The sequence below is a fragment of the Tupaia chinensis genome, unplaced genomic scaffold, assembly GCF_000334495.1.
Source record: "Tupaia chinensis unplaced genomic scaffold, TupChi_1.0 Scaffold000112_1, whole genome shotgun sequence".
Lineage (NCBI taxonomy): Eukaryota > Metazoa > Chordata > Mammalia > Scandentia > Tupaiidae > Tupaia > Tupaia belangeri.
In genome coordinates, this window is record NW_006159576.1 from 3,089,583 (window position 1) to 3,112,586 (window position 23,004).

The window sequence follows — 23,004 nt, forward strand, 5'->3', positions numbered from 1 at the left end:
ATTTTTGCAATAAGGAGAATTGATACACATTAATTTTTAATGCAACTCCCTTATCATAGCATCTGATTATCTTTCAATTTCTTTCTTTATCTCCTATCCATCCACTTATATTATTGTCACCTTAGCCTTCTTTATTCAGAAATGGAAGAGTGCTCAGCCAAATCTCTCCCTATCACACTACAAATTACATCATTTAATAAAAAACACACTGGGGACCAGCAGATGCATACTGATTATATCGCTGGACTCCCACATAGCAACCATGGTTCAAGTCCTGCACCTGGCAACTTAAAACTCACTCTAGCATGTGTGCTTGGATGCCCGAAATCTAGGGAGGAGAATGGCAGAGAAGGGACTGTGACATGGCCATCCCTATTGCGGGGTATGATTTCTCACTTTCTATCTCTCTGTGTTTCTCCAGCAAGCACAAGTGCTCTACAGCAAAAATCTCTCGGAAAAAAAAAAAAAAAAAGAAAGAAAAAAGAAAGAAAGAAAAGAAAATCATACTGGTGTGGCCAACAGAAGGCATAGCTGTTACATCGCTGGACTCTCAGATGGCTAATCTAATCATAGTTCAAGTTCCAGACCCAGTGGCTAAAAATTTACACCATGTGTGTGTCTGTGTTTGTGTATGGGGGTGGGGGGAGAGCCCAAGATCCCAGGAGAAGAAGGGATTGTGGCATGGCCATCCTCCTTGGGAGTGATTTCTCACTTTCAAGTGTCTGTCTCTGCTTCTCTGGTGAGTACATATGCCCTATAGCAAAATTCTCGAAAGAAGGAAAGGAAAAAAAGAAAGGAAAGAAAGAGAGAAAGAAAGAAGAAAGACAAGCATATCAATAATGATTTATTTCCTCCATTTCAGAATGTCTTTATTGGGCTCCTTCCTGCCTGACTACCTTCTTTTGTACCTCCCAGTCTCCCTTCTTCCCTTCATCCATCTTTCCTTTCTTCTTTCCATATTTATTTATTCCTTTATTCAATCATTCAATCATACAGAAGATATTTACCATCATACAGAAGATATTTGCCACAGCCACACATGGGTATGAGCATGCAAATACCAGTAAGACAAATCCTGCCCCTCAAGAGCTAATGAGCTAAGAGATCTACAGAAAGAAGAGGCAGGGCCACCATGAGAGTGTTAGGAATAAATGAACTAGGGAGAAGAACAAAGTGCAATAAAATGGGAAATTATAAGAGGCCCAAAACATAAAGAATAGATGCAACTGTTATAAGGAAGAGAAGTCCAACTACCTGCCAGGTAGACCAGAAAACCAGAGAGGCAGAATGTGAGATCTATGAAAAGGACTCCTGATATAGCAGTAATTCTCAGTCCCCTAACCCGGCCGAACCTACGGTGTTTCGCAGGGAAGCTTCACTTTCTGCCAGGCTCAGGCGCATCTGGGTGATAAGCCTGCGGGTATCCTGAACTCTGTCCTGATACTGATTTCCCAGGGCCCGGACTCGTTCCGCGGTCCTCTTGAGGTCATCCAGGCGGTTCTGGTAGCTGTTCTCTTGGCTCCTCACCTTGGCCAACTGGAGATTGAGGGATCTGCTCATACCTGAACCAAAGAAAGAACGGGATGATGAGCACTTCCTGGGTCAGCACACCACCTCAGACATTAACGGAAGGTTCACTGGCCATGGCAAAATGATGAAAACCCAATGACTTAATGCATGCAACTGTTTCTTCATCTCTATCGCTAGGGTCCCAAGGGATGTCACAGACACTCCTTCCACTTCAGCAAGGGTTGGCTGGAGACACCTGCCAAACTGAAGGCCACAGGTGATTCTGTGACTTGGTGTCACAATTCCTTCTAAGAATGTGCGTCCTCCCCTATCCAGAGGGAGGCTGGCCTTCATCACCTTCTGAAATCTGGGCATCTCTCAGAATGTCCCGAAGGGCCTGCTCTGCTTGCTGCAGCCTGCTTTCCAGCTCTGTGTTGAGAACTGCTCCACTGCCACTCTGAGCCTTTGACACCAGGGTCTCCAGGCTCTGAAGCTGCTGCATGAACGGGTCCATCTGTAACCACACAGGGAAGAGGTTGAGAACAGGCAATGGAGACCACAGTCCTGTACCAGGTGCCCAGGAGTGCACAGCTCGGAGCCCAGAAACACCTGGCACACCACAGGGACTAAGGGTTTACACTCCAGAGCCTAGGCTCTTTTAAGTATGGACCACCAGCTGTGTGATCTTGGTGAGCCATTTTCTTTATCTGTAGAATAAAAATAATAATACTTGGACTAAATGAGTTGATATTTCTAAGATGCTTAGAACAATGCCTGGGACAAAGAAAGTACTAGAAAAGTCTTATTAAATAAATAGATGAAAAATAAAAGAATGGGTTGAGTTGGTTCTACATTTGGAGTTCTGTTTGGGCCCTTTACTCCCCTACCTGCGACTCCAGAAAACAATAAAGAATTAACAACAATCTCACATTCATTCTTCTCTCGAATTCAAATGAGAAACTTCTGGAGGCCATTTCTGTTCAGACTGTCTAGACTCTTCATGTTTTTTTTTATGTTTATATTTTTCTTCATTTGTTTTTACAAGGAAATCTCTTGGTAAAAAATCTGGCTACAGGGACTAGCAGTTAGTGTTAATGGCTATGTTGCTGGACTCCCACATAGTCGACTGCAGTTCGAGTCCCGGACCCGGTGGCTTAAACTCACGCCGGGCATGTGTGCATGCGTGCCCAAGATCCCGAGAGGAGAATGGAGAAGGGATTGTGGTGTGGCCAGACCCCCTGGGGAGTGATTTCTCGCTTTCTATCTGTTTCTCTCTGTCTGTCTGGTGAGCACCCATGCCCTATAGCAAAAACCTCTCCAAAAAAAAAAAAAAGTATTAAAAAAAATCTGGCTGGAAAGTGGCATATTATAGTAGAAGGAATAGAGTCAGGGGACAAGGGTGGGATTCTCACTTCCACCTGGCCATGCCCCTTTAGAAACATGGAAAATATTCCCAGCCTTGTTTAACCAGTGAAAGCTGAGGTCAGAATACATTTCTTCCACTTCAACTAAGTTAGCAGGAGTACCACATGAGAAAGCCTCTGTAAAGGAATTCTGAACATGGTATATTTAAGAACACAAGCCTAGAATATTATACTACATTTTTAATACTGTAAGTTTTTTTAAGTTTATTTCTTGAGAGAGAGGTATGCCTGACAAGCTTTCACCATGCCACGATCCTCCCCACAGCCTCCTAGACAGGCAGAATCACATGCCTGGCATGTTCAGGTGGACCTGGGACCTGAACTGGAAACTTCCATGTGGCTCCAGCATCACGTGGTGGTGCCCTACTGCCTGCGCCACCACAGTTAGGTCAAATACAATAATTTTTAAAGAAAGAAACAATAGTCTCTACTTCTTTCCCCAGGAGGCAAGGAGAGCCCTAGATCTGTGAGAGAACCACCCAGGGGACACTGAGGAGTGGATTCTGTGGGTGGAGGTGGTAAGAAGAAGCAAGGGTACCTGAATCTTCACTTGATTATAGCAAGCTGGGCAGTTGGTTAAGGCTGCATGTTCACAGTTGAAGCCACCGAATCCCGGCTTGCAAACACAGCTACCATCACTTCGACACTCTACGGGCACCGAGCCCATGGGGTTGCAGTTACAAGCTGGAGACAAGAGACAGATAAATTCAGTTGCTTGAAGTAAAGAGGGACTAGCAGGTGGTGTGGTGATTAAGGCACTGGACACTCCCACATGGCCAACCATGGTTCAAGCCCTGGACCTGGCAGCCTGCTTTCTGTCTCTCTCTCTCTCTCTCTCTCTCTCTCTCTCTCTCTCTCTCTGTGTGTGTGTGTGTGTGTGTGTGTGTGTGTCTTTGTGGTCAAATTAAAAAATTAATGAATGAATAAATAAAATTAAACAAATAATTCTTAAAAATAAAAGAAGTATACTAAAGACAAAAGGAAGATGATCAGTCTCCAGTGATGAAGAACCCTTTGCCCATGGGGATTCATGCTGTTATATTCACCTCTCAGCTATGCCTGCAAGCACACTTCTAATACAGGTGGGTTTCAGGTGTGTGTGGATGAAGAGGGCATCCGTCATTTCAGCCAGTGCTCGTTTGCTCCCTCTGTTAAACTGTAAGCCTCTTGCAGGCCGGCACTCTGGCTTTGCTCAAAAAGCACTCCGGCACTTCTGAGCCTCGTATGTACTAGATATGTAGACATCTCCCTGGCTTGCTTCTCAAGCTGCTGGATCTGGGACTCCACCCACATGGTAGGCCATGAGGGATCCGGTTGCCTTAACCACCAGGCCATGGAGTTGGCCCTGTTTGGTTTGTTTGCTTTGCATTTGCTTCATGAGAGTTGGGGGGGGCACCCTTGATAGGGTTTCCATCCTGTGATCTTCTCTCCCCCAGCCCCTCCACTCTGCCAGCCAGCCAGTATCATGGCGTGCCCTTAGGCATACCCAATATGTTTAGGAAGACCTGGAACACGAACCCAGAGCCTTCCCATGGGGCTTCCAGCATCATCCAGTAGTGTCCCTACTGTCTGCTCCACTGCAGCTAAGCCTGCTGCCTCTGATGTAGTAATAAAGCATTACTTTATTAATGCAATCAAGTTGATCAAGCACCTACTATGTGCAACTTTTCCTTTAGGGGTTAAAGATAAAATAGTGGAAGGTGGGACAGCTCTGATGATGACAGGGATTCTGGTGACAGTGATTCTCTAGATTGCTTTTTCTTTGGTGCTCACAAAACACTTATCATGTATCTAAGTTACTATCATTATTTGCGTGTCTTTCTTTTTTTCAAAGTTTTTGCCATAGAGCACATTCCCTTGCGAGAGAGAGAAAGAGAGAGAGAGTGAGAAACTGCCCCCTTCCCCCCAGGAGGAATGACTATACTGCAATCTCTTCTCCTTCGATCTCTTCTCGAGATTTTGGGCATACATGCACATATGCTGGGCGTGATCCTTGAGCTACCAGGTCTGAGACTTGAACTGTGGTCTGCCATGTGGGAGTGCAGTGCCTTAAATACCATGCCACCTGCTAGCCCCTTATGTGTCTTTCTTATTAACATTTGAACTCCTTGAGAGCTGGGACTGACTTATGCATCATTATAATCTCAGTATCTAGGCTTACATAGGTACATGGTAAGTGATTTAAAAAGATAGTTTAGTAAATAAATATATGATCTAAAGCCAGTGAAATCTCCACGAATAACACTTTTCTTTTTTTGGAGAGGTTTTTGCTACAGGGTGCCTGCGCTCGTCAGAAAGACAGAGAGAGACAGAGATGGAAAGTAAGAAATCGCCCCCCAGGGACGATGGCCATGCTACAATCCCTTCTCCTCCATTCTCCTCTCCGGATCTTGGGCATGTATGCACACACACTGTGGCATGAGTTTAAGACACTGAGTCCGGGATTTGAGTGGTGGTCGACTACATGGGAGTCCAGCGACATAGCCATTACACCAACTGCTGGTCCTTTATAACTATAATTATAAAGAGAACTTAACAGTGTTCATTCTTTTAAAAAAATCATTTATTATTATTTTTTAAAACCTGACCAGAGAAAGATATGGAAAGAGAGAGAGAGAGAAAGTGAGAAAGCAAGCCTGAACCATAGTCAGTCATGTGAGAGTCCAGCGCCTCAACCACCCTGTCACCTGCTGACCCCACAGTGTTCATTCTTGTATGCTATTTTATTTTTCTTTGCAATCAATTTGAGTTAAACTCAAAGCAACTTCAAAAACTGTCATGGAAAAAATGGAATTACACCATGAATTTATTTTATTGCAAAAACATTTTTAAATCCATGGATCGTTTATTCCCAAGAACTTTTTGAAGACCCCGTGTATTATTCATACCTATGAGGAAACTGAGGCTCAAAGGGCTTAGTTGGCACAATCAGTAGAATATAATAAAATGTTACCAAACTGGCCTTGAACCCATATTGCTGATGTTACCTATTGTGCCGTGCCTTCCAGTCCATCAGAGCTAACCGGAAGCTTGGGATCAGAGCCAATCTGGCTCAGTAATCTCCGAAGGATATCTGCCTTGGGTAGGATCCCCAGATTGCCCAGAGCTCCTTGGGCATTTCCAGGCAGAGATTCTGGTGTAAGCGGAAGGCTCCGGGTGCCCTGAAGATCTCTGGGCCTTTCTGGGAAACCAGCAGTCCTCTATTCTGGGTCTCCAGAACCACTCTAGATCTTATAATAGACACGTCCTGAGTTTGGATTACCAGGGCCAGTTTGGGACCGCTGCGACAACGGGTGAGTCCGTGGGCAGGCCTGTCTCTCAAAAACTGAACTTGCCTCTAGAACGTACAGGTGCAGAGGTTCCAGAGAGGAGCGAGGGCCTGCCCTGCACATTCGTGCTTTGATCTGAGCAGCCTTCGGACTGCTGTGGGAGCTGCTCTGTAAACCTGGTCACCTTAGGAGGTACCCTTCTATATGTCAGTCATGCCGACTCCCTAAGGGGTGTCCCAATGCCTTCCCGGCCTCCTCCTTCTCACTTGTTTGCTGGACTGTCTCCAGCCATACCTCACTCTCCTCTTACAGGCAGGCAGCCACTCCCCAGCTACCTGCCTAGGGACTGGGCAGAGGAGGTGGTTCCATTTGTCTTTTCTTCCTCTTAGGAATGTCAACCCAACCTCTTGCACTTCTCTCAGTTATATTTAACCCATTTGGGAGCCTCTCTCCAGAGCCCTGCTGCAGGGAGACCTGGACTGTGGCCTTGGACAGGGAACAGTCTAGCCTGCTCAGGGCCAGTGCGCTCAGAGCCCAGGTAGCCTCACAATTTCCACTGCTGTTGCTCCTGCTTCCATGTGTCCTCACTAGCAAGCAGGTACATTCACATCCATACACAGACACAGCCTGTCTCGGGGTGCAGGCCTACCTCGACACTTGTCTGCAGGGTTGGGAGCCAGCGGGTCCCCAAAGTAGCCAGCTTTGCACTGGTCACAGTGGGCGCCAGCCGTGTTGTGGATGCACTTCAGACACCGGCCGGTCAGCGGGTCGCAGTTCCCAGAGGCGCTGGGGTCCACGTTGTTGTTGCACTGACAGGGCTGACAGGGTCTCACTGGGCCACGCTCCCCAAAGGGGTCCCCAAAGTAGCCATCGGCACAGAGCTCACAGCGGGCACCTGGGAGAAAACCAATGTCAAAGTCCAGAGTGTCATGCCCCAGCAACAAGACCAGACGCAGAGGCCTAAAGTGGTAGGCTATGCTCTGGAAGCCAGAGACACGCGCTGCCCTGGGCCAGAAGCAACACCCACAGGAGCAGACCCGGGCACATGGCAGAGACAGTGCACTCAGCCCCCAGATCTTAGAACACAGCACACCCCTAGGCGGCTGAGCCTGCAGCTCCACAGGCGGGGGGACGCTTCCGCGGGCGGAAAATGGTTCCCTGCCACACCACCATGGCTGCCGCTCAAGGATGAATTCTTTCAGACTAACCAGCAGAGGGATGTGACAGTGAAGAGGTCACTAAATGCTCCCACTCTATCTTGGTTCATTAAGGAAAAACAAACCACGTGCTTGCTCTGCAAACTGCATCTCCCCATTATAAACCCCCCAACAGTGTTAGCGGGGCCTCCTCTGTCTCACACTCAGCCCCTGCTCAATGCCCTCCACTTTGTGGGCAACATGCACTCTTATCTTTAGAAGCAACACGTCTGGATGAGCCCTAAGGAATTACAACAGCCTGGAAATTCCTCAGAGTGGAAGTTATATACATAGATCCACAGCATCAGGACAGGGTGGGCAGGCGGCAGCCAGCCCTGGGCCTTACCGGTGACCCCAGGGGGGCAGTTACTGCACACCACCTCCTCAGTCTCGGGCATCACAGAGCAGCTGAACCCATTGTGGCAGGGGCAGGGCTTGCAGCTGCGGGGGTCGTGTGGGTCATTGTAGAAACCGAGGGGACAGTCGGCGCAGTCGATGTCAGGATTCTCATCTCCAGAATAGCAGTCTCCTGGGAGCAGAAGAATGGCAGACAGAGGCATGACAAGGGGCAGGCAATACATGTCCTTCAGTATGGAGGCTGCGTGGGCTCAGAGTGGAGGAACTCGAGGCTTTCCTTTCTGGAGTTTCTCCGACTTCTTTCTCATGGGCTTCACCCCTGCTCTAGCACCCACTGGAACATGGCTGAGACGCTCAGTCTTCCATGACAGGCACACACTTCCTTCAGTATCCACGACTTAGCCCAGCTCCCCAGACCTGCAGGCCCAGACACCATTTGTCGGCACAATCATTCAGACCGGGACTTGCCTTTGATCTCCCCACACAATTTTTGCAACCTGACACCAACTCCCTCACTCCGCCCTGAAGCACAGCCATTTCCTGTAACCTAGCACCTTTCTTGCAACCTGTGGCATGTCCATAATGCAAAGGATTGCGCTATCTAGGCACCCGTCCATCTCCCCTGACTCCGCCCTACTCTCCAGAATCCTTCCCCATCTCTAAAATGAGTTGGGGGACGGGGACCTTTCATACAAAGCTCTTTCTCTTCCATGGGAGCCCTCGGTCACTTGGCTGCAAGCATCCCCCCCTCCCTCACAGCCATCTGGTCCAGGTGACATCTCACTCACCTGTGTCTGGATCACAGGCCCCTCCCCCTTGGCAGTTGCAGGGAATACAGGTGCCAAAAGGCCCCAGTCTTGCAGAATCTCTTTTGTAGCCAGAAGCACAATCCTGGCAGAACTGCCCTTTGTACCCAACAGGGCACACACACTGTTCAACCCAAGGCGCTGGGGCTCCGGAGACGGGGCGGGCTGAAACCAGGGTCACATTGTCAATGTACCCAGTACCTGCAAGAGAGAAAACCCTGTTAGAAATAGCGTCTGGCAAAGTCTGAAGATCTGAAGTTGGGTCTGTCTTTGGAGTTGATTTTTCTTAGCTCCTCGCCCAAGGCAGGTGGTATCCACCCAACAGAGCACCCCGAGAGGCAGAGCAGTCCGGCAACACGCTGGGAAGTTTTAGTCAGGAGATGCAGTTTGCAGAGCAAGTATGAGGTTAAGATTTTTCTTATGAACCAAGGTAAAGGGGCACACAGGCTCTGGAGTCGGAAGAACCAGGGGTGAGAGTCCAGCCCCACCCTCACGAGTCTTCGAACTGGGCAAGTCACAGACCTCCCACGACTGGGTTTCTTTTACTGTAGGAGAGAAGTAACAATGCTATCTATCTCCTATGCTTGGGATGAAAATTAAATGGGACAACAATGACTATATTATAATGCTCCTGGCACACAGCACAGGTCCAGTACGTCGTCAGTAAACAGCTCTCCTACTTCCAGCTTTGTTTCTTCCCAGTCTAGCTTGGTGATGCAGATGGTAAGAGAATGGAATTGTAATAGTGGAGGTCACATGACCAGCGAGAGGTTCAAATCCCCAGGCCAGCCTAAAGCTTTGCCGGACACATACCCAAGATCCTGAGGAGCTGGAAGGCTGGGGAAATGGGGTCAAGGCATGACAAGATCCTGTCTAAGGTTCTTCTCTCTCTCCCTTTCTCATGTGAGAATAAGCTCTCTATCATGAATAAAATAAATTAAAAAAAAAAACAAAACTTCGACAGTATAAAAATTTAGATTCAGTTAGAGACTCTAGGTCAGACCAAGAAGTTCATCCGCTTGTTTGGAGACTGTCACCATTTCAGGGAGCTGAAGCAAATTCACGCCAAATCTAAGAAGAGAGAAAGGCACTTCTCCTGGTCACTTACTGTATTCTCCATACGTGGCTCGAATCCGGAGGGCCGTGAGGTTCCGCAGTAGTCGTCGGTACTCAAAATAACTCAGCCGGGGGCTCCAATGACTGCTTGGGTGTTCATTTAACCTGCACCGTTGAGAAGCAAAATCTTTGAAAATCTGACTCATATCACATCCCAACCTGCCACAAATTATGCCTGAGAGTGTGGGAACAGCTATACTGCCTGGCAGTCCTGATTAGAGGGACTGGAAGCGCCTCCTCAGGGGCACAAACTGAGCTCTCTCTCCATGGAGAGGGTAAACCGAATGCCATGACTGGGACATCCCCACGTGGAAAATCTAGTCCGAGGGTCACGCCACCTGAAGCGATGCTGGTCCCAGGGTCTCAGATCCCACTGTCTATTCTTGACCATGCTAAACTCAATATTATAAACATCACTGAGTCCAGAAGTTCTGATCCTCAAGAGCTAGTATTCATTTGTGGCTTTGTTTTTGAAATGATTTGCTATTTGAGCACACTTCACTTGCTCTTTTTAAAAATTAGCTTCAACTTTCTACATTGTCCACATCCATTACTGCTTAATTTGGCATCAAAATGCCTCCCTGTGTTCTATCATCAGCCCCTGCATGATTGGTTTTTTTTTTTCATTTTCTTTTACTATTATTTTTTAATTGGACTATCTCTTCTAGAAACAACCCTAACCTTTTTGTTTCATTCGCTGATTCATTAAATGCAAGTTAACTGTGCACTGGGTTTGGGCTAGAAGCTGTGTCAGGCTGGAGGATGTAAAGACAACCTCAGAGAGGTGACTGGGGCTCAGGCAGGAGAGTGGCTGGGTAGGCAAGTAGTCAGAATACAACGCATGAGTACTGTGGCACATGCACACACACAATGCCACAGCTGGGCACGAGGTCACTGCAACTTGACCTGGGATTCTGAGAAGGGTCATACAAAAGAAGGACCTGCAAGCTGAACCTCAGAGAGTAAGTTCACCACGCTGAGAAGGTGAGAATGGGTGTTTCAAGCAGGAGGTTTCTGTGTCTGTGTGCATCTGTGGGTGTGTGCATGCGTGCACGGACATGCATGCATCATTAGAATAAGTAACGGTTGTTTTATTTATTTACTTTTTTAGAGATTTTCCCTATAGGGCATGTGTGCTTGCCAGAGAGACAGGGAGAGACAGAAAGTGAGAAATCACAACCCCTCTCCCCTGGGGGGGAGGGGGAATGGTCATGCCATAATCCCTTCTCCTCCCATCTCCTCTTGGCATTTTGGACCTGTGCAAACACGTGCTCAGTGTGAATTTCAAGCTGCCAGGGCCAGGACTTGAACTGTGATTGATCACATGGGAGTCCAACACTTTAACCACCACACCACCTGCTAGCCCCAGTAACAGTTATGTAAGTACAGCAACTGTGTGTGCACTGTGGGTCTTCTTTTCCCTAGTCCCAGCCCTTTGGCCCTGAGCTAGGCTCCCAACCACTTGACCACTGCCAACGTGTCCTGAAGATCCAGTTAAGGACCCTACCCAAACTCTCCTCCACACAGTCTTTGCACCCAGCCTTCACCAATGACCATGACACGTCTCCACTTACTGTCTTTCAGTGGCTCTCCACCATAGGTAAGATCGAAGCCCCTGGACATGAGCTACATGTCTCAGCATCATGGTCCCTTTCTAGTCTTTCAGCCTCATCTGCGCAGTGCCCCTGTTGTGTACTGAGTTCCAGTCACAAATATTGCTTGCCAGTTACCCCAACACGCTGCCTTTTCAGGTGTTCCCATGAATGACTTTCCTTCTTGTGCTTCTTCCCATTCTCAGCCCACAAGTTGCCTCTTTGGTGAAGCTTCACCCAACTCCTCCCCTTGTTCCTTTCTTCCCAAGACTGAGCCCATGAGCATGCCCCGCTGAAGCAGTGATTGCACTGTGCTGTGTTTGCTTCTGGACATGTTATGAGCCACCCAGAGCATCAGCTCCTGGAGACAAAGGCTGCTTCCGTCTTTATCTCTCAGCCTCTACGGCAGCGCTGAGCACTGAGCAGGCACAGCTCACAGATCCCTTCCCTGATCTCTGAATGCACCAACGTAGAATCCCCGTTCTACAGGGTAACAGGGTCTACAGGGTCACCCACGCACCCACCTCTTTCTCTGACCCTCCTTCTCACTGTACTCCTCCCCCTCTTCACACTCCACTCACACTCAACTGCTCAGAATTGTCTAAATGCTCCAAACTTCTCAAGCCTATTTCCTCTGCCTCCCTAAACTCTTCTTCCGTTGCTTTCCTTAGAGAGCTGCTCTTATATTTGTCATGTCTCTTTGAGAAACTTTCTTTGATCACTACGGTGCAGGTCAGCTGGGCCTCCTACATGTGTCCAGAACACCTGTGTCACCTTGTCTATCCTTGTCACTTGACAAACGGCACTATAATCATGTTTATTTATCTCTCCTGTTAGCTCGTCAGCTATGTGAGGAACAAAATCATGTCCTATCTCAGCACATAACACCACGTCTAGCGTGTAAAAAGCACTCAGAAAAGCTTGTTAAATGAATGGATAATGACTTAATGAATGAACAAAGGATTTGGTAATGAGAGGTCGCACTATTTGACCCCCTGGTGGCTTCCTGTTTTACCTGAAGGTGTACGTCTTGGTGATCCCACAGGGCAGGGTCTTGCCAATGGGCATCAAGGGAGCCGTGACCCGTAGTCCAGCACCTTCCAGGATCACGTCATGGGAGGATGGGTGTCTGCCTCCCCTGTCCACACGGTAGTCAAAAGACAGGCTTTGCCCATAGCTCACCTGTTGGTTCCCAAGGAATTTGGCTGTGAAATAGAATTTTGAAAGATTGAGATCAGTGGAGAAATTGGCGGCATGGCTGTGCAGGTCGGCATCAGTGTTGGTCACTCCTATTGGAATCTCACTTCCCACCTACCATCTGGCCCCAAGCCACTCTGCCAGAAGAATCGGCACAAGGCATGGAACCTGGCTGTATTTTTGGCTAAAAAGGAGGGTGTGTTACTCAGTGCTAAAAGAGCCTTGTTGTGGGACAATTCCATCTATAACATACTTCATGGCATGGCCCTTATGCCCTGACACTCCCAGGCATATCGGCAATAATGCCACTTGTTAGGTAACGTTTACAGTTTACGAAACTGTAACAAACATCATCACATTTCATGGGAATAATTCTTGGAGCGAGCATAGCTATTCCCACTTTACCATTCAAGAGAGCTGAAGTTCAGAAGGGCTAAGAGAACAGCTCGCCCAGGAATTACAGATGCGCTAAGGACACGGACTAGGATTAGAATTCTGGCTAGAGTTTTTCCACTCAAGCACACACCACTGACTACCATATATTTATTTTGAACTTCAACATGTTTGAGACTTTAAGGAACACTTTGTGGGACCAGCAGATGTAGTAATGGATACATCACTGGACTTCCACATAGTCAACCATGGTTCGAGTCCCGAACTCAGCAACCTGAAATTCATGCTGGGCACTTGTGCGTGCATACCTAAGATCCCAAGAGGAGAATGGAGGAGAAGGGATTGTGGCATGGCCATCCCCCCTGGAGGGTGATTTCTCGCTTTCTGTATCTCTGTGTCTCTCCAGCAAGCACATGCACCCTATAGCAATAATCTTTCTAAAGAAGAAGGAGGAGGAGGAGGAGGAGGAGGAGAAGGAGAAGGAGAAGAAGAAGAAGAAGAAATGCTTTGCTGTTGCTTTCCCATCTGCTTCTCGAAAGACCCACAGATCTGACCATAGTCCTGATTTCTTATGTGGGTGGGAAAACTAGAAACTGCTCATCTGATTAAAGCAGGCACCTCAGCCAGCCTCTGACCTTCAGCGCTCTCCGCTTTGTTCTATGTGCTATGTATTAGTGACTATCAAATTGGGCTTGAGTCCCCCTCTGCGTTCTGGAAATACAGCTGCCTTGAACCCCAGGCGATATTGTTTCCATACTCCATTTTTCTAACTGGACTTCTTCTAAGTTGGCTTCGATTAGGAAAAAAAGACCCCTCACATACCAGGTGCCACAAAATAGACAGGGTCCGATCGTCGGGCCGAGCTAAACACATCCCGGTGGCGCTGTGACCACTGGAGCTTTGCAGGAGACCCATTTCTTTGGACAGCCTTCCAGCCGTCAATATCTGGAACACAAACGAAAGCACTTCGCATCCAAGATAAAACCTCATCTTCTATTGAGTTAAATAAGATTTGCTTGCCAAAAAGTCCTAGTGGTGAGTACCAGGCAGGGTTTTCTTAATATTTCCACATTAGTATATATTTCTTAAAATTAAAATTCTCCATGTACTTTTTACTCAAATCTTAACCACACACATTTCCACCCTGTAGTGGCTTTGACTTCTCATCTTTGAGACTGACTCCTGTGATAAGAAATTATGTATTCAGGGTGAGCAGGTGGCACAGTGGTTAAGGCACTAGACTAACACATGGTTGACCACGGTTCAAGTCTTGGACCTGGTGACTTGCTTTCTCGCTTGCGCGCTCTCTCTCTCTCTCTCTCTCTCTCTCTCTCTGTCTCTGGTGAGCACATGTGCCCTATAGTAAACTAAAATAATAATAAATAAAGTTAAATAAATAAGTCTTTTTAAAAAAGAATGCTTTCATCTGTCAGTAATTTACATTTTTTGATAGTTATATAAACAGCATCTGGCCTCAATGAGGTGACAGGATCCAATACAGTCCAAGAGAAAATCAGACTTAAAGTTAAAATAATACCAATTCTCATTATTTTTATAGTGCTCTATAGCTTGATAATCAATTTCACAGACATTAACTCCTTTAATGTCTATGAAAGCAGTATTATTAGTAATGTGAATTCCAGGAAGAGTTTCATAAGCTCCTCAATCCAAATGAATAATTTTGTTTATGGTTTTAAATTAGATGGGGTTAGGAAATGCAGGGGGTAACAACCTAGTCTCTTTTTAGTGATTCTTTTAAGCCATTCATACACAGGTCTCAGTGAACTGTTCAGTTATGATGTTTTCAAGACACCAGGGAATGTTTTATTGCCTTAGCTAATTGACGTACATTAAAAACCATGAGAGGGTCACTAAAGACTCCAGAGTCTGTCCCGTGATTGTCTGTAAGCACAAAGCCCTGTACAATGCTTAAAAAACGTAAACCTAGAAAATTCAATTCCTTGGAGGGCTAGATGGAGGCACAGTGGTAAAATGTGAAGCTCTGCCAGGTGATTCCCACAGGGGAATGTTACAGTTCGAATCTGGAGACTTCCCTGAATATGCTGGGCATGCTGGAAGGAAGGCTGGCCAGGATGGGGGTGTGGGTGGAGTGGATTGTGGCAGTGGGACCCAGTCCAGAATACTGTATCTCTCTGTCTCTCTTTCATGAAACAAATAAACTTTTAAAAAGGTTTGTTTTGTTTTTTTTTTTGTTTGTTTGTTTTTTGTTTTTATGATAAGGTTAAAAGACAAAATGCCTTGCCTTGATGGAAGGTCGAGGTGATCTTATGGATGCTGTAGTCTGTAGAGCTGCGGCAGCTGGCTGAATGCCCGTAGCAAAAGCACGGGGTGCAGCCCTCAGGGTTGGCCCCGTCCAGGTGATAGTAACCCGCTCGACACCTGCAGGGCATTGGAAGTCAGGATGATGTCACGGGTTATTCTTATTCCGTGGGGACTGTGTGACTGGTTCAGCCTCTTCACTTTCTCTCTCAGCCCTATTATTAATACTTCTGGGGGAGGGAGAGGCCAAGCTGTCCACCCCACCTCCACTCTTTGACTGTCTGATGGACAATCACAGTCTCCCCGCAATTGAAAGCGCACTTTCTACCTCTCTGGTATAGCAGAGACACCTCTGTCTTGTGGTCTTGACCCTCCTCGGTGAGGAAATATGTGGAGGTCAGGGGCCAGACAGGGAGGGGTAGGCAGAGTCGCCCTGTCTTAGAGCAAGTGTTTAATGGGGACAACAGAGTAGGAAGGTGGAGGGCAGGAGGCAAGGCTTCTACCTCAGCCCCCTCTGAGCTGCACGAACCCCCAGACACCAAGACAACTGGATACTAATCACCATCCCTGCCCCTCACACCCGAGATCTGGTCCACAGGGAACCAGGGCAGGGGAGAGGATGACAGGGATGACAAAGGATGGCTAGAGACACTGCAACACAGCGCTGGCTGGCTTTCCCAGCCTTCCAGAGGCTTCTCTAGGACCACAACTGCCGGGACCATCTCAGATGTTGGGACTACAAAGGGAGCCGGCAGAGCTGGAAGGACTGCTTTCCTCTCTGTTCAACTCTACCACGTCCTTCCCCACAGAATAGGCATAGTCCCAATGGTCACGTATTTAGCGTGTATGCTGTGCCAGGCCCCTTACCTACACTCTCTCATTTAATCCTCCCTACACCCTATGAGGTAGGAATTGCTATTTGCAATTTTCTTAGATGCCAAGGTCAAGGCCAGAGGGCAATAAACTTGTCCAAGGTCATATAGTTTCAAGTGGCTGAGGCAAGGACATCTGCGTCCAAATCATGTCATCTACGCCACTGGACCATACATGGGGGTGAGGTCATTGCACCGTGTCACAGAAAAGCAGGCGACCGTAGAGAATTCAGAGAACAGCTGGAAATGGACAAGCACTGATTGTTCTCTAAGAACAGGGTTTAAAAAATCATTATGGTTTCTATGGAGAGGAAATCTGTAGATTAAAAAAGACTAAAAAATAAGGAAGTGGCAGAGGAAGGAGGGGGACAGAGAAGGTGGGGAGGGAGTTAGAGAGGCTGAACGACAGCAGATCAGGATGGCGCTAGAACACAGTGCAGAAAAGTGGAAAGGGGTTGCCATGACAGTCAGAATAGTGTCACCTCTAGGCAGGAGGGAGGCTGTCACGGTACCTTCTAGCAGAGTTCGATTTCTTCTCATTGGCGGTGATGACCTTGGGTTTATGTGGCTGTTCATTTTGTGTTATACTTTGAAATTAAAAAGGCTTTCAAGAAGTGGCTTTTCACACTGAAGCTTTCTCTCCCTATCCTTACCCCAGGAGCAAAGAACACCCTGAAAATACCAGGTAGGAATGTGGTCGGCATTTCCTCCACCCAGGTATAAGTCATTGGCAGGGTGCCAAAAAAAACCTGCTTTCTTACTTTTAAGGAAATGAGGAGGAAGCCTTTACCTTTGGGACCAACCTCACAGCCCCTCTGACCACAACCATCTCAGGGGAGGGAAGTGCTTCAAGTCGGCCAGTCCGCACTTTGTGAGCCATGCCCTGCAGCAGCACCGGCCTACAGGGAAGGGCTCCTAACTGCCCATCCCACCCCAACAGGACTCAGCCCAAAGGGCTCTAGTGAGTCCCCCAGTTCATGTGAATGCATGTCACCATCCCACCTCTGAGAGGGTTCCTTTTGTACACAGTGGTCAGACAGGGCCATATGCAGTGAGAGTCCCTCTTGTATAGATTTTCTCAACCTGTTTAATGAGGCCTGGCCTTTTCTGGGGCCGAACCGAGTCACACGATCTCAGAACAGCACACCACCTTGGACTGAGTATCCATACCTTTGCTACAGTAAAAATGCAGAGAAGGGAGGGACCCAGAGCAGATCTGTATTTTTTCTTAAAGCCTGGTTTTTGACGACAGAGGGTAGGAAGAAGGTCACCAACACTTGTTGAACAGTGTCCCTTTCTGTCATTGCACTCATAGAATTAATTCTCATGCTAGTCACCATGAGACTCCCTGCTGTCTGCAGGGCCACCGTGCACACAGACCTGTCACAGCGCTCTCCAGTGACAGCTGACTTGCAGATGCAGCGGCCCGCCTCACAGGGTCTGGCGATGCCAGCTGGGTCGCAGTTGCACTTGGAGTCTCTGGAAAGAAAGAAAAGAAGGTTCAGGCCGTGTTTATAAATGCCTCCTGGCCATCACACAGGGCAACTGCGCACAAGCCAGCGTCACGGGGCCGGCCAATCGTTCTCTTCACCAAGGCCCCCTGGTTCTCCCGGTTCATGCTGACCACTCCTGCCCCATTGCTGAAGTCTTTGCTGGGGCTGCTGAGTGTGGCCTGTGGGTAGCACGGGCCCACGAACTGGCTACTCCCTACCCGTAGAAAAGAGGGTTTATGCCAGAATGCACCAAGTTCATCACTATATTGTCTAGTCTGGTTGACATTGGTCTAGTTGACAGTTTTTAAAAAATTATTATTTGGGGTCAGTGTGAATTCTGATGGTTAAGGCAACTAGATCCCACATGGCTGACTGCACAGTTTGAGTCCTGGACCTGGTGAATTGGAAAACATGCTGGGTGTATGTGCTTGTGTGCCCAAAATCCTAAAAGGAGGGAGAAATGGAGGAAAAAGGATTGCAGTGAAACCAACTCCAATGGGGGGGCGTTTTCTCACCCCCTACCTCATCTCCCCAGCAAGTGTGCATGCCATTTGGCATCTGGCAAAATGTTTTAAAAATGATCATTGGGGACCAGCAGGTGGCGTGGTGGTTAAGGTGCTGGACACTCCCACATGGCTGACCACAGTTCAAGTCCCAGACCTGGTGGCTTACTTTCTCACTCTCCCTCTCTCTCTCTCTCTGGTCAAACTGAAGAAAAATAGTAATAAATTAAATTAAATAATTCTTGTAAAAATTCATCATTTGTGGGACCAGCAGTTAGCATAATGGCTATGTCGCTGAACTCTCATGTAGCCATCAGCGGTTCAAGTCCAGGACCCGGCGGCTTAAACTCAAGCCAGGAGTGTGTGCGTGCGTGCCTAAGATCCCAAGAAGAGAATGGAGGAGAAGGGACTGCGGCGTGGCCATCACCCCTAGGGGGCGATTTCTCGCTTTCTGTCTCTCTGTCTCTGTCTTTCTGGAGAGCGCACACGCCCTATAGCAAAAACCTCTCAAAAAAATTAATCATTTGTTTCTCTACTGTTTAATTCGATGATGTCTGCTTTCATCATGATTGTTTCCATCTACCTGCTATTCTAGCTCATTCGGTTCCTTTTTTTTTTTTTGGTAGTACCTCTATAGAGATGTAATACATGCGCTGTGCAATTCACCCATCAAAAGTGTACAGTTTGGGGCAGTAAGTGGCATGGAGGTTAAGGCAGTGGATCCCACATGCCAGTTGGGAGGTTCAGGTCCCAGACCCCATGGCTTGAAAGTCATGACGGGAGCTTGTGTGTGCATGCCCAGAATCCCAAGAGAAGAATACAGGAGAATGGATTGCAGCATGGCCATCCCCCCAGGAGGTGATCTCTCACTTTCTTTTTCTCTCTTTCTGTCTAGTGCATGTGCCCTGTGGCGAGAAAAAAAAAATGTACAATTCAATGGTTCTCACCCTAGTCTTGTTTATACAACCATCACCTAAATATTAATTTTAGAACATTTTCATCACTCCAAAAGGGAACCCTGTGTGCCGCCATGGTCATCCTCCCACAGTTCCCTCCTTTAGCCACACCTCCAGTTCTAGGTGTTACCCTTCTCCGTTCTGTCTCTCTAGATTTGCCTCTTCTAGACAGTTCCAGAATCAGGCCAGATGGGGTCTTTCGTGGTGGGCTTCTCTCACTTAGCATACTGTTCTCAAAGGTCACCCGTGTCCTACCATGTATCCGTGCACGTGTGGTTTGGCGGAGGAATAATACTCCACTGTATGGATATACCACACTTTGTCTATTCATCAACCAATGGCCATTCGCTGTTCCCGCAATTTGGCGTTTGTGAGTAATGCTGGGACAAACGTCTGCATGCACATTTTAGGGCAGATGTACGTTTTCGTTCCTCTTGGAAATATACTAGGAGTGCAATTACTGGGTTTCTTTGACTTCTGTTCTGTAATACGAATTTCTCAACCAACGTACTTGTACTTTCATTTGATTCTGGCGTGATCTCCCTGTCTCGTGGAACAGCGCTCTGTCCGAGGGCCGACACTCATTTTGGCACACAGCCAAAGTGACAGAGTTAAAGTCAAACTTGTTGACTTCCCCTACCAATCTGTTTCTCCTCTGGCTGCCCTATGACCCACGCAGATCCTGCCCACACTGGGAACACCCTTCATTCCTCCCTCTCTCTCACATTCCTCATCCATCCTGATGCCAAATCTACCTGGAATTCCTTTCCCAGTCTTCACCTCCTCTCTCTCTGCTCCCTCCATACTTCTTATCCAAACCATTTGACACACACAACACACATGGATTCAGCTCTACCAGGGGATAAGAGCTGGGGATACCAAGAGATACCAGTTCCCTAGGAGGCCGTGGAGGGCAGAGACGGGGAAAGCAATGGTGAATGCAGTGCCAGCTGCAGCCAGGCTGGAGCTCCCTTGGAGACACAGAAATGAACAGGTCACAGACAGAGTGGGCCTTACATTCAAGTGAGACAAAGGGACCAATTAATAGGTACAGAAAACAAGCCATGTGGAGTAAAATAGCAGTCAGAAGATGGAGGGATGGGGCTAGTGAGCCAAGGTCCCTGGAGGAGAGAACAAGGGGAAAAGCTGCCACACAAAGCTCCCTGTGACGCTACAGGACAGAGGAGAGCTGCAGGCCAGGGCCACGGCCACGGCCAGGGCCAGGGCCAGGGCCAGACACGTGCTGGGCTCCCTTGAAGAAGGGAAGGGAGGCTGGTGAGGCAGGAGTACAGAGGACCAGGAAGAGGGTGGTGAGAGATGGAGTGGGAGCCCAGGATGCGGGGGGTAGGGGAGGGTCTTGCCAGGCCCTGCAAGCCTTTGTGAGGCTTATATTCTGCCATATTCATGGGATGTGGAATACTCATGCCATGTTCTGGGTAGGAAGCGGGAGGGGGCGGGGCGATTGGAAGGTATGGGACACAGCACCTATACGATCGACCCCCTACTTTAATGGGTTACAAAGGAGAATTGGCCCAGGGAAGGTCTCTGAAAACAACCTAAGAAGGTCAGTGAGGTTAGACAAGAATAATCCATCCCCAGAGGATAAAGAGAATTTGGGACAGTGATAACCGGGATAAGTCGTTTGTCAAGAGGATGGTTTCCATCAGCAAAAGGCTGGAAAAGTAGGCAAGGGGCAAGGAAATTTGTTTGAGGGGAGGAGGTATGATTCTTTTTTGCTATAGGGCATGTGTGCTCGTGAGAGAGACAGAAAGTGAGAAATCACCCTTTGGGGGATGGCCACGCCACGATCCCTTGTCCTCCATTCTCCTCTTGGGATTTTTGGGCACACAGGCACACATACCCAGCATGAGTTTCAAGTCACTGAGTCTAGGACTTGAACTGCAATTAATCATGTGGGAGGAGTCCAGCACCTCAACCACTATGCCACCTGCTGACCCCAAGGGCAAGCCATTTTGATCTGCAGGCTTCACTGTGGCTTCACTGCCAAGGTTCCCAACCCAGTTTCTCTGAGCCACCCAACACCTTGCCAGCTCTGCACATCTGCATATTGGTTAAGTGACTCATAATACCTATTCCATCTTCTTCCAGAAAAGAATTTGAAAGACAAGGTTGTTCCAAATTAAAGGTGATCAAAATTATGCAGAGAAAGTTCTACCCCTGATTCCCGAGAGTCGAATGGGTCCTCGGTTGGAATCTGGAGGACTCTGCACCTCCATCCCAGTTCATCTAAAGGTTAAGAGTTAACTGTCGGGGTGAAGATGTGGGTTCCAAGACCAAACCTTTCAGCTTGAATATCAGGCCCACCCTCACCAGTAACACGGACAACTTAACCTCTGATGGGTTAACTTTCTTATCTTTAAAATGAACAAACTAACCATCTCAACCTCTTAGGGCTGTTGTGAGGATTACATCTGCCTACCCACTAGAAGTACTGAAAACAGCGTGTGGTGAGGGTCGGTGCTCACTCAGCACGCGCACTTGCTGATGTCCAGATAACAGTCTATATTTGTACTAGTGACAGCCACGGTGGGACGCAGATACTCACGGCAGTCTCTGGTCTTGGGTGCACCCCGAATCTGTGAGTGTGTGGAAGCCTGGCAAACATCGGTCACACCTGTCTCCTGTCACACCCGGCTTACAGCTGCACCGTCCAGAGCTGTCACATCGAGGACTAATAGAACCTATAACCCACAGGGTAGGGGAGAGGAAAAACAAAATATGTGATTGCTATGGCACTAGGGGGCAATGGTCACCCTAAGTAATCCCACCTGCTGGGGCTTTAGTTATGACCTCACCTCCGCTGAATGACAACAAAGTTTAGACAGCTGGGATGTCTTCTTTGGGGAAAGAAATGCCATTACTCATAAAAGTATTTTTATTTTTATATATCTGCACTGACTTGACATTAGGTGGCATGTAACCCATGACTTTGTAAGGAATTTCCTCAGGTCTTTGAGATTCAAGAAGGAGGAAAATTTGTGAATGAGCACATCGACTTCTAAGAAGAGAGTTAGTGTCAGTAAGTAGGTCACACCTCTGGCAGGCACAGGACATCCTTTAGGGGACAGTGCCTTTATAGTGTGATTTGTGTGTGTGTGTGTGTGTGTGTGCCCGAGAGTGTGTGTTGTGTGCATGTGCAAGAGAGAGAGAGAGAGAGAGCGCACACTCCCCTCCTCATGGAGCATGGTCATGCAGCAATTTTTTCCTTCCAATCTCCATCTCATCAGGATCCTGGGCACAGGTGTATGGGCCAGGGTACTTTTCAAGCCACTGCGGCAGAGACTCAAACCCTGACTAGCCAGGTGGGAACCAGCTTTCTCTGTGCAGCACTTAACCTCTGGATTATGGAGCCAGCCTATTGTATGATATGATTTATTTCTTTTTTTATAAAAACAATTATTTATTTAATTTTATTTATCATTATCATTATTAGTATTAGTATTGCTACAGAGCATGTGTGCTCGAGAGAAAGAGTGAGAAAATAAGAAAGCAACCCACCAGGTCTGCGACTCAAACCACAGTCGGCCATGTCAGGTCTAGTGCCTTAACCACCATGCCACCTGCTGGCCCCAATAAAATTTCTCAAGAGCATAGAAAGGCCTGTTAACTAGAAATATCTACCTGCATGGAATGATCAAAAGTCTGCCCCTAGGGGACCAGCAGTTAGCATAACGGCTATGTCCCTGGACTACCACGTAGTTGACTGCGGTTCGCGTCCTGGACCCGGTGGCTTAAAACTCACCCCGGGCACGTGTGTGTACGTGCCCAAGATCCCGAGAGGAGAATGAAGGAGAAGGGATTGCGGCGTGGCCATCCCCCCTGGGGGGTGATTTCTCGCTTTCTGTCTCTCTGTCTCTCTGTCTTTCTGGCGAGCGCACCTGCCTATAGCAAAAACCTCTCCCAAAAAAAAAAAATTCTGCCCCTAGGTCATCATTCCTGGTGAGGGTGGAAGGCCTGTTACCTTCCCTGGTTAGTGCACTAGAGGACCATCTCATGGCTGAGTCTTTTTTTTTTTTTTTA

The 23,004-nt window shown here is 47.8% G+C and overlaps 1 protein-coding gene across 3 annotated transcripts in view; it reads right to left on the minus strand.

Moving 5' to 3' along the window:
* The window catches only part of LAMC2 (laminin subunit gamma 2), a 96,311-nt gene that overhangs the window by 26,829 nt on the left and 46,478 nt on the right, over positions 1-23,004 (minus strand). For all 3 annotated transcript variants that reach the window (XM_014586066.2, XM_027770087.1, XM_006143881.3), the window contains 12 exons: positions 21,530-21,665; positions 17,392-17,490; positions 15,123-15,259; positions 13,682-13,804; positions 12,285-12,474; positions 9,670-9,782; positions 8,544-8,762; positions 7,745-7,927; positions 6,852-7,097; positions 3,472-3,617; positions 1,867-2,023; positions 1,357-1,562 (listed from right to left, as the gene is read on the minus strand). In XM_014586066.2, coding sequence (XP_014441552.1) covers positions 1,357-1,562; positions 1,867-2,023; positions 3,472-3,617; positions 6,852-7,097; positions 7,745-7,927; positions 8,544-8,762; positions 9,670-9,782; positions 12,285-12,474; positions 13,682-13,804; positions 15,123-15,259; positions 17,392-17,490; positions 21,530-21,665 — 1,955 coding nt within the window. The remainder of the gene's footprint in view (positions 1-1,356; positions 1,563-1,866; positions 2,024-3,471; positions 3,618-6,851; positions 7,098-7,744; positions 7,928-8,543; positions 8,763-9,669; positions 9,783-12,284; positions 12,475-13,681; positions 13,805-15,122; positions 15,260-17,391; positions 17,491-21,529; positions 21,666-23,004) is intronic.